A 10462-nucleotide genomic window follows, 5' to 3' on the forward strand; every position below is an offset into this window, starting at 1 on the left:
TACAGCAAAAACATTTCATTTTAGAAAATAACACTTGTACAGAAAATAAATTACACACTGAGCATATTTTAATTATTATAAAACATTTAAAATAAGATTCAAGGGTTATCGAGAAAATTATTGTCCATCCATACAAGGAAACAAGCTGGAACCCATACATGGTTCTAAGTTCATAAGCCCTCCCCTATTTTTTTATTTGCAATTAAATCTAACTATTAGCTACATATAGTAGGCTACTTGAAGAACACGGTGTATATTGCTTAAAATCAGAAGAACGGACTTAACAGATCTGACAAAACACCATAAGGTGTTTGGGCCATTAGAGGCTGCTAAGGTGATCTAACATCCTGTAAAGTTTAGAGCCCTCATGTCTTTCACTTTCTCTCTTTTAACAAAGGACCAAAGGAGGATTAAGTGTCTTTTCGTTGATTGAATGACGTTGTCAAATTGTCTGCGTAAAATTCCTTAAACGGAGCATAAGGAAAACTGTTTTTAAAGCTGTCTAAAATTATTTTAGAATATTGTATGGTTATAAATTAGATTTAGTGTCAGCGAATGGGGAAAATAACTATTTTTGACATTTTCACATTAAGTTCTCGCCCAAGACACAGGCTACAAATGTGTGCTTTTCGTAGGCTAACTATTTTATGGCATACCTACTTCATGAAGGTTTTAGGAAACATTCTGTCGTCTCAATATTTACATAACGGATGCATTTAAAAATCCATATAAATCATTTCATGCTTGCGCAAAATGAATAAAGAAGAAAAAAAGCAATGCATATTCCAGAATAAGCATCCTTGCGCGACATTTGTTTTTAATAAATAAACAACGCAGTCACATTCAGTTACACGACTGTTTTCGCAGCATGACATAACATGTCTAATATCTTAAAGTACTGCCACATCTACATAGCTATACATAAACATTGCGTAAATGATCAGATGTGTACCTCATCAAATGCTTCTCTTGTCCCTCGGCTCCACCGGAATGGACGATTATTGGAAAAAGACGAGAAAAAAGTGTAAATAAAAAGACTTTCAAATAGCTAGGTCTGTTTTCTGACTCCCCACATTAACTAAGATATGACAGTTTCTGGGATTTTTGACAATTGGTGTCTTCTGTTCCCTATAAATAGCGCAGAGTGTGCCGGTAAAGCGGTGAGGGGATAGCTAATGGTTACTTGAACGGCAAGCCGCTGATTGGCCTCGGCCCGGAGTGACGTCAGGAGGCTGTGAATAAGGCTGGCTCGTGTGCTTTCAGGAACATGCAGAACACCGGAGGCTGTTCGAGGATCGTCATCAGTCCTGCAACGAGATGTCACGCGCATTCTGTTCCCACTAGCATCTTTCACCTCTTCTGTCTTACCGAGGAAACAGCACACGTTACAAAGGGAGACGCACTTTTCAAACGCGTTTGGTCATTGCATCTTTCAGAGGGACGTACACAGTGGATACGTGGACATGGTAAAGTGCACTCTAGTGTCTCTGGGCTCGCATGTCTCGTGTGCTAGTTCGGTTGCATTAGATGCTTGCTTATGAAAGACTTTAATGAACAGCATCAACACCGATGCTTCATCTTGTTGACAACGGCGACTTGCTTTTTTTCCCGCAATGATGTCCATGTCTTTGTAGCCAACGAACAGTTGGTGTTTTGAAAGATTTCTCTATGCTGGCTTCATTTATGCATCTCAGAATTTGGGAAGGAAGAGGATGAGAAATAATGACTGACAACTGAAGCGCTACCTCATGAGAAGATCTTCTTTCATCATCTTGATTTTGGACCGCTACAGGTCCATCCACACACACAAAAGTGGTGAATATTTAAAACTTCTTGATCTTTTCCTTTCAAACCTGTTCGCCTAGACTGATTTGGAGCATCCTTCCGCGTGGCAACCCTTTCCCTGCTCTCTTTTGAAAGAGAGAAAACCGGAGCAGACTTGGTTCAGGTTGTGGACACCACGGCAGTAACTGTGGGAGCACATCCAAAGACGATGGTCCACTGTGCGGGCTGCGAGAGGCCTATATTGGACAGGTTTCTCCTTAATGTTCTGGACAGAGCATGGCACATCAAGTGCGTACAATGCTGCGAGTGCAAATGTAACCTAACAGAGAAATGCTTCTCACGAGAAGGAAAACTCTATTGCAAAAACGACTTCTTTAGGTAAGTTCCTTGCCTGAGTTCGACCTCATCAACATCTTTTTTCCCCCTGCTGTGGATCTGTCTGTGATACATGGAAATATAATAGTTTATTTAATACTGTGAGCAAAAACAAAATAAGTTGGTGATATTGTTTAACACCAACATGCAGAACGGTTGGTTTGCAATCATTTTATTTATTTCCAGACCATTCATGGGTTATAGCCTACATATATGAAGCCAAAAGAAAACCAAAAATATAATTTTAAAATGACAATGAAAAAAGAGATCGCACATATTTGGGAATTATCTTAAAATATCAACATTTCTCAATCACCCAAACATTTACAGTGCACTTCAATTCGGCGCTCTGTATTTAACTTAAATTCAAAATGCTGTTAAAGCTTTGCATTGTGCGTGCATCTATACATTTGGCCTGATTTCGTTAGAATTTAGGACTTACATTCACACTAACATGAAGTGTGACCCTAAGTACTGTCAACAAGCCCGACTTGTTTGATTCTTTGATTAGGACGCCCATTAATTAAATGCTTGTTAATTTGAATTGTTATGCAAAATGGCGAGCAGATACACTAATAGTCTGTGTACTCGTCCGCAGCAAGGGTTTTAAGGAAATCACACTTTGTTTACAACGAATGGCAGCCAGGGAAGCCGCAGGGATCAATGCTTTGCCAGGGTAGTTGAAAGTGTAACGCGGCCCAGTGGCAGGCTGTCTGCACAGCCCCGCGTGTGGTTGCAGTGGTTCGAGTTAAGATGTGATAAGTGGATTTGAATAATAAACGACTTTGAGATGGAAACCCTCAGACAATGTAATCACAGACTCAGAATCAACAATCTGTACAGAGAACCACAATACACATTATTGGTCACAATGAAGTGGTGAGTATTTACTGCAATGGTGTTTGTGTTGGTAGAATGCACATGCCCTTTGTTGAGGGTGATTATTAATTATGCTTTAATGCACTTTAAAACACATGCATAATTCATCTAAATCCAAAGTATATTTTGTAGGTGTACTAATGCATATATCAATTTATTTTATTTGCGTTGGCATTGCATAAACAATAACAACTGAACAATAATAATTGTGAAATTTATATTATTCCCAAAATAACAGTGATGATAATATTCAACATTTACGAACACAAATTGTATACGCACTCAAATGTATTACCTTGCTCTGAGCTTATAATAACATGGTATAATTTCATATTTATCTGCTATTTTATCGTGGTATAGTGACCTTTTTTCTTGCTCTGTCCAATTGCAGGCGCTTTGGAACAAAATGCGCGGGTTGTGCTCAGGGGATCTCGCCGAATGACTTGGTCCGGAGGGCACGGAGCAAAGTGTTTCATCTGAACTGCTTCACGTGCATGATGTGTAACAAGCAGCTATCCACGGGGGAGGAATTGTATATCATAGACGAAAATAAATTTGTCTGTAAAGAAGATTATTTAAACAACACGAACGGAAAAGACGGCAGTCTCCTTTCAGGTGAGTACAATTATTAAAGAGAATTTATAACTGGGAATGGATAGATAGATAGATAGATAGATAGATAGATAGATAGATAGATAGATAGATAGATAGATAGATAGATAGATAGATAGATAGATAGATAGATAGATAGATAGATAGATAGATAGATAGATAGATAGATAGATAGATAGATAGATAGATAGATAGATAGAACACTGTACGGGCCCATGTTTTTGTCTCATATTATCTCTCTATATCAATAATGCTAAAACATTTAAATTAATAATGTATCTTTTGATGAACACATGGTCATTGTTAACACATATAGACTGAGATCTCTTGTCTTGAAGTTCGTTCAATGTCTCGCAAAAGCGAATTATAGTAGTTTTTTATCTATTCTTAAATAGTAAAATAAATCTTCAGACGGTGTCATTTTTAAAAGCATCTCATTTTATTCTTAATTTCCATGCGAAATGAAGTAGAGATTTTGCTGCATTAATTTTGTGGCCTATATTGCAGAGGAACTGCTGGCCAGTTTATTTTCTAATAATATTTTACTGTAAACTAGTGCATTGTGACACTTCTGTCAGCTCTAAATGTCAGTATTTCTTTGTTCTTTCTTTGTTTATTCGTTTCCTCTTTTGGTTTATTGAATTTTGCGTTTATTTTTATTTTTATCCTTTGTGTTTATTTGTTTATTTTTTATTTTACATTCCATTGTTTAGTGTCGAACACTTCTCTGGGCCCCATGTCTAATTCTGAGGTTTTTATTTCGACTCCTTATCTCCGACGGCCCTTTTTTCCACATTCAGTTACAGCTTGCAGTGATCCTAGTTTATCGCCAGATTCGCAAGACCAGCTACAGGACGATGTCAAGGATGCGGAAATCGCAAACTTATCGGACAAAGAAACGGGTAACAATGAAAACGATGACCAGAACCTCGGAGGCAAACGGAGAGGACCGCGTACCACTATTAAAGCAAAGCAATTGGAGACACTGAAAGCGGCATTCGCGGCGACCCCCAAACCAACCAGACACATCAGGGAGCAACTGGCGCAGGAGACGGGGCTCAACATGCGAGTTATTCAGGTAAACTTTAACATATATAAACCATACACTAACAAACTGTATTTACTGGCAGCATATAATTGCTACGATTTTGCTACTGATTTTTGACGAGAATATATATATAGTGTGTGATTCTTGGGCATCTTGTGGTACAAATTTCTCTTCCTGGATGAAACAGAGAAAAGCACATGCGAGCCTTCACTGTGCATCCTTTCCAATCCTTGAGGCAAAACCATTTGAATTTAAATGAGGACACTTTTTGCTGGCACCTGTAAATATTTGGAAGTAACATTTATATGGTTAGCCTTTTTATACTTGACTCGAGAGATAGAGAGGCACGCCAGCTGGCATCAGACTGGTGAGAACGATGGGAGTCTTGGCAATGCAGCGCCATCACGTTTTGCGACCACATTTAGACATGCTGTGACGGTTCTCAGTCAAGTGGAAACGCAGAAATCTGTCCCTGTGTCTGTCAAAGTACCTCATACTAGGTGGTTTTCTGTGAGAAATTGAGAATCGATCCTTGCTTTTTTTTTTTGTCGAGTGAACGGCGGAACAATAAGAGTCCAGCCGAGGCGCGCAGTACATTGGCGAATGTACGCCCTCATTTACGCACGCTATATAGGATTTGTCAGCATCGTTTTAAAGATCCTCATCTTGGTTATTTTGTTCAGCGTGAGAGATCCGATGAGAACACAGAAAAAGCATCATCATCATCATCATCGTTAAAAGCCCCGTAATAGATTGGTGCTGCGGGGATAATGCCTTAAAATGAGACTGGACGTAAGATCAAGTGCAGGGAAGGGGTTGAGATTAATAGAGTGGCGAGGTTGGATATTTAAGACCGTCAGAGTAAACTATAATTAGCAAAAGGAATTCAAGGGTGGATATATAGATTACGAAATAATAACTGCATAGAGCCGGTTAATATATCGGTAACCACCCTCCTATTAAGTATTAATTAGAGATTTGAAGTCCCCGCTGCTGCCCCCTCAGTCGGAGTAAATGGAGGGTTAAAAGATCATTAAAGTGAGGTTAGATCCGACTCTCTAACGGTGACGATAATTACGAGTAATCTTGTCATTACAATACGAATGTATTCCGTCACTTCACAGGCCTATCTCGGTGGACTGTGAAGACGCTGCTCTGAAGCAATAAAAATACCAAACGTGACATGTAAACATTAGGCCATAGTGTCAGACTGTTAGGTTTGCACATCTAGTAGGGTCTCTTATTTTAATGCACCACTCTTAGTTTGCATTGCACTCACAGTAATAATACAAAATAATAATACAAATGCAAGTTACATATTTTTAAAATGTTTGTCAAAACGATGCCAAATGTTCAGCCTGCAGGACCACTTAGAATTACTTATTAATACATTACTAATAAATAAAATCGAACTGACTCTCTGAAAAAACGTAAAAATGAAGAAGAAATGGCAAAAAAATGTTGTTATAATGCTGACAGAATTTAAACAGAGCAGATCATAAAACGTATCAGTAACAAAATGTACGCAAATTTGTTAGTATGCTTAACCTATAATGTTTTTATTTTAATAGTTGATGTGAAATTTGTTTTTTCTTCATAATTTACGTTTGCCAATGTGACTGTGCATTTATATAACTAGGCGTACTGAACGTAATGCACAACCATAATACGTCTGTTATTATTTTGTGAAGCTGCACACACAATGCACACTGTTGTTTTTACCACTGCAATTGACCGATTTTAGCTCAACATTTTAAAAAGATTTCTATTGCTGTTTTCCCTTGTTCACTAGGTATGGTTTCAGAACCGGCGATCCAAAGAGCGGCGCATGAAACAGCTGAGCGCGCTCGGCGCGCGGAGACACGCGTTCTTCCGGAGTCCGAGAAGAATGCGAACGCTCGTGGACAGACTCGAGCCTGGAGAATTAATTCCAAACGGCCCGTTTTCATACTATGGAGGTAAGATATAATGGCTTATTATAGATTTATCTATATCAAACCTTTGTCTGAAATATGTATTTCTTTCTCGCGCTGGTTTCATTTGTTACACCTCAGAAGTGAAAAGTGAAGAGCTGCCCAGCAATGACGTTTTTAATGTCTATTAGTTTGTGTTTTCAGTTTTAAATGGTCTGAAAACATAGATGTGTGAGTTTTGTAATTATACTGGGCTTCCTGAACATGGGAAATGAAAGTAGCTACTGGCTAATTTTTAAAAGTTTGATACTTAAATGCTTTGATATTGTGAAAACAATTGTTTGATATTTGTTGTGTTGCTCTTTTAAGCACCTTTTACTGCTTATCGTTTCGTTGATTTACTTAATTTTTTTAATGCACCAACAGTATATGTGTGTCGTTTTTATTCAGTCTAGTTTTTTTATTTCATTTTATATTTGGCTATATTTATAGTTATATTACACAAATCTGTATTTTCACTATCAATGATTTTGAATGCTGTTTTTTTAGTTTAAAATAAGGATACAATTCAATTGTGAATTGTGTTATTCCAACTAAAATCCTAATATCATTTCTGCTGTAGCTGTTGGGTAAACAAATAAAACCAAAATTTATGACAGCCAGTTTCTTTAAAGGCACATACTCAATGACAGATACATAAAGAAAATGACTGTCAGAAATAAACTTGAGAAATGTGAACTGAAGTAGAAACTGTGGTAACTAGTCCCAGTTTCCTCCTATATTTTTTATAATTTATTTATACAACAAGGCAGTTATTGTTATATATACTCTATCATATCAACAACAGCTTGTTTTATACGTTTCAGCTGTTCAGAAAGGCGAAGCCTTCCTCGCTGTAATTAGCAAAGCTTTGTTCTCCCCACCCAGCTACATTTGTGATTTCAGTGCAACATGTTCTGTGACTAATGTGGCGTATTGAGATTTGTTCCAAAGAACGACACACTACATATTCTCAGAATTTTTTAAACAAGGGGTTTTCTCCTGCTCTTTGTTTCCAAATCTAAACCCAACTTATTTCATTCTTTGTGTATCTACAGATTATCAGAGCGAGTACTACGGTCCGGGAGGGAATTACGACTTCTTTCCCCAAGGTCCTCCATCTTCGCAGGCCCAGACTCCTGTAGACCTCCCCTTTGTTCCATCGTCAGGACCCACCGGTACCCCTCTAGGGGGCATGGACCATCCTATCCCCGGGCACCATCCGTCCAGTGAAGTACAGCGCTTTTCAGATATCATGTCTCACCACCCAGGAGACTCGCCCAGTCCAGAACCAGGGATACCTGGGCCTCTGCACAGTATGTCCTCAGATGTTTTTGGACCCAGTCCGTCCTTTACCTCCCTCTCCCTCAACGGCAGCGGATACAGCAACCACCTCTCCCACCCTACATCAGAAATGAACGAGGGCACGGTCTGGTAGCTTCTGTGAACGAACGGACATTTCAACAGAGAGAAGGGGAGGGAACAGGGACACTGGCCGCACATTCTGGTTATCATTTTTGTCTTTCCCCCCCTTTTTCCATGTCATAAATGTAGTGGGACAGCTCACAGAGAGAGCAGCAGAGGGCAGCATGGGCATTGACATTTACCTTCTTGAACTCATTGTGTTGATGTTCCGTTTCCTTCTTTCTTCATCCCAAGTCCGAACTCAAGAAGAGGAAGAATGGCTACCGTTGGCCCGGTCACTGTATGAACTTCCCTGCGAGGCCCAGCACAGCAGCGTCCCTCCAGAAGCTCAATATGTACCACCAGTTAAATCGGCGCTCTAAAACAGCGATAGCAACACATTAACAGCGTCAGCTACAGTCAAAGACTTGTCAGCTTTACAGAGAAACACCCAAGGCGGCTGATCTAACACTAACCTGCAATGTTGACTCCAGGAAAGATCTAAGCCGTCAGACTAATTTATTTATTTGAAAACTCCTCAGACCTCCTTGCCTTTCAAGGCTCTGCCATACTGACACTTAAACAACCTTTTCGACACTAAATATATTTCTGAAGGCCAGGGAGAAAAAGCTTTTTTTTCTCTTTCTGGGCATATCCTGTTTTCCCCCCCCCAAGAATTCCACCAAATCTGAAGAAGTTAGCCTTCAAAAGGCAAAATGTTCAAATGTGTATGGATGGTGAACCCTTTATTTAATGGAAGAGAACTTGAAATGTTGATAAATGAAGTCTACCTTCTAAAATTATTTTAACAAGGGTCTGAAAGGGACATAGAACAGTCAACTGTTTACGTAATATATTTAATTCAGGAGTTAAAAGTATCAACCATGATTTAGAACCTCTTGATCCAGAAAAAAATGTTCCAAGCAACCAACCAAACTTTTGTATTGATTTTATTTATATTGTATGATGAAAGTTTGCTGGGGTTGTGGTTCACTGTGCTAGTTTGTACAAAATGTTGTTTACAAAAAAAAAACCACAAAAAAAAACCTGAAAAAAAAAACCAAGTAGACAGTTGCCAAATAAAAACATAGCACAAATACTGTAAAAGTGCTTTGCACCATTATCTGCAGAACGTGTTGAAACAAAGTGTAAGTGTTTAAAAAACAATAAGAAGTATTGACTTCTTAATTTTTTTAGTCTGCTGAAAAAAACATTCATAAATTGTTAATATTACATACTTAGACCTACAAGTTTTATTTTTGTGTCTTTAAAGGAAAATCCAAACTATTGAAATTGATGGTCAAATGTGCAGCAAGCAGCTGCTACTTTCTTTAAATATCAAATTCTCATGGTATGTCTTTTATTGTTCTAATAAACCTAAGCTTACGTGACCTCCAGTGCATATTAGACCATTCACTGTATAAATACGACATGTTGAACAAATTTGTGAGTTTTTAATAAAATTAGAAAATATGAAATTCGGATGATAGGTGCTTTTCCTTCGACTAGCTGAGACTACAGGCATCTAAATGCAGGCACTTTCTGGTTTCTGAGAAATATGGCTTCTGAAGAATATTCCCCAGTGTGCCAGTCTAGCTGAGAATAGAACTGTAAGACATTAGCATCTCAGGATGAACATGACATGGTGGAGGACATCACATAACCCTCACAAGGTTGACTTGCCTGCCATATGTGAAATACTCTTGTAAAGATGTCCTTTCGTGATACAGCATTTCACTATATTAACAAAGCAGAATTTACTCAGCGATCAAATCAGCTAAATCAAATGTTTTAAAATGATGTCCTGTGATTATGGGTGTTCTCACCTTTTTCACTTTGAGCTATACTGTGAATGGAAAAGCATTTGCCACGTCCCTGCAGGTGAGAGTGAGGTTTTCTTTTATCGCAAGCAAGGTTAAAGGATGATGAGAACATTTACTCCAGTATTTTTTTAAATTACCAATATTTATATTTAATTATTTTAAAACTTTTATTTTTTAATAATTTAAGCCAAAACTGTGTTGTACCTAATTCACACTTTGACCATATTTTAATGCCATACAACTGAAATTTTTATACAATATATAAAATAATTCACAATTTCTTTAATTTTGATCTTGGCTGTGCCAGAGTACCTGACAAGTTTGTTTCCATATTTTAAACATATTATGGGTAACACTTTAGTTTAGGGTCCAATTCTCACTGTTAACTAGTTGCTTATTACAGCATGCATATTACGGATATTGGATGTTCATTACTTATAAAGCACATATTAATGCCTTATTCTGTATGACCATATTCTACATCCCTAAATCCTATACCAAACTGTAAAGAAAAAAAAAACATAGAAAATAAAAAAATTAAAAATTAAAAAATAGTGTGTTCATACTGCCTTAACATTTTAAGT

The 10462-nt window shown here is 37.9% G+C and overlaps 1 protein-coding gene across 2 annotated transcripts; it reads left to right on the forward strand.

The window, feature by feature from the left end:
- Positions 1–1267: 1267 nt before the first annotated feature.
- On the forward strand, positions 1268–9530 carry lhx1a (LIM homeobox 1a). 2 transcript variants are annotated; one of them, XM_079824628.1, is made up of 5 exons: positions 1268–2163; positions 3431–3654; positions 4452–4729; positions 6492–6657; positions 7710–9530. In XM_079824628.1, the coding sequence occupies exons 1-5, from the start codon at positions 1994–1996 to the stop codon at positions 8087–8089; spliced, it is 1218 nt and encodes a 405-aa protein (XP_079680754.1). In that variant the 5' UTR covers positions 1268–1993; the 3' UTR covers positions 8090–9530. The 2 variants fall into 2 exon arrangements, with proteins under 2 accessions (XP_079680754.1, XP_079680755.1); XM_079824629.1 differs by having other exon boundaries at positions 1274–2163; positions 4485–4729; positions 7710–9078.
- The last annotated feature ends 932 nt before the right edge of the window (positions 9531–10462 follow it).

This window comes from Gobio gobio, assembly GCF_949357685.1.
Source record: "Gobio gobio genome assembly, chromosome: 8".
Taxonomy (NCBI): Eukaryota; Metazoa; Chordata; class Actinopteri; order Cypriniformes; family Gobionidae; genus Gobio; species Gobio gobio.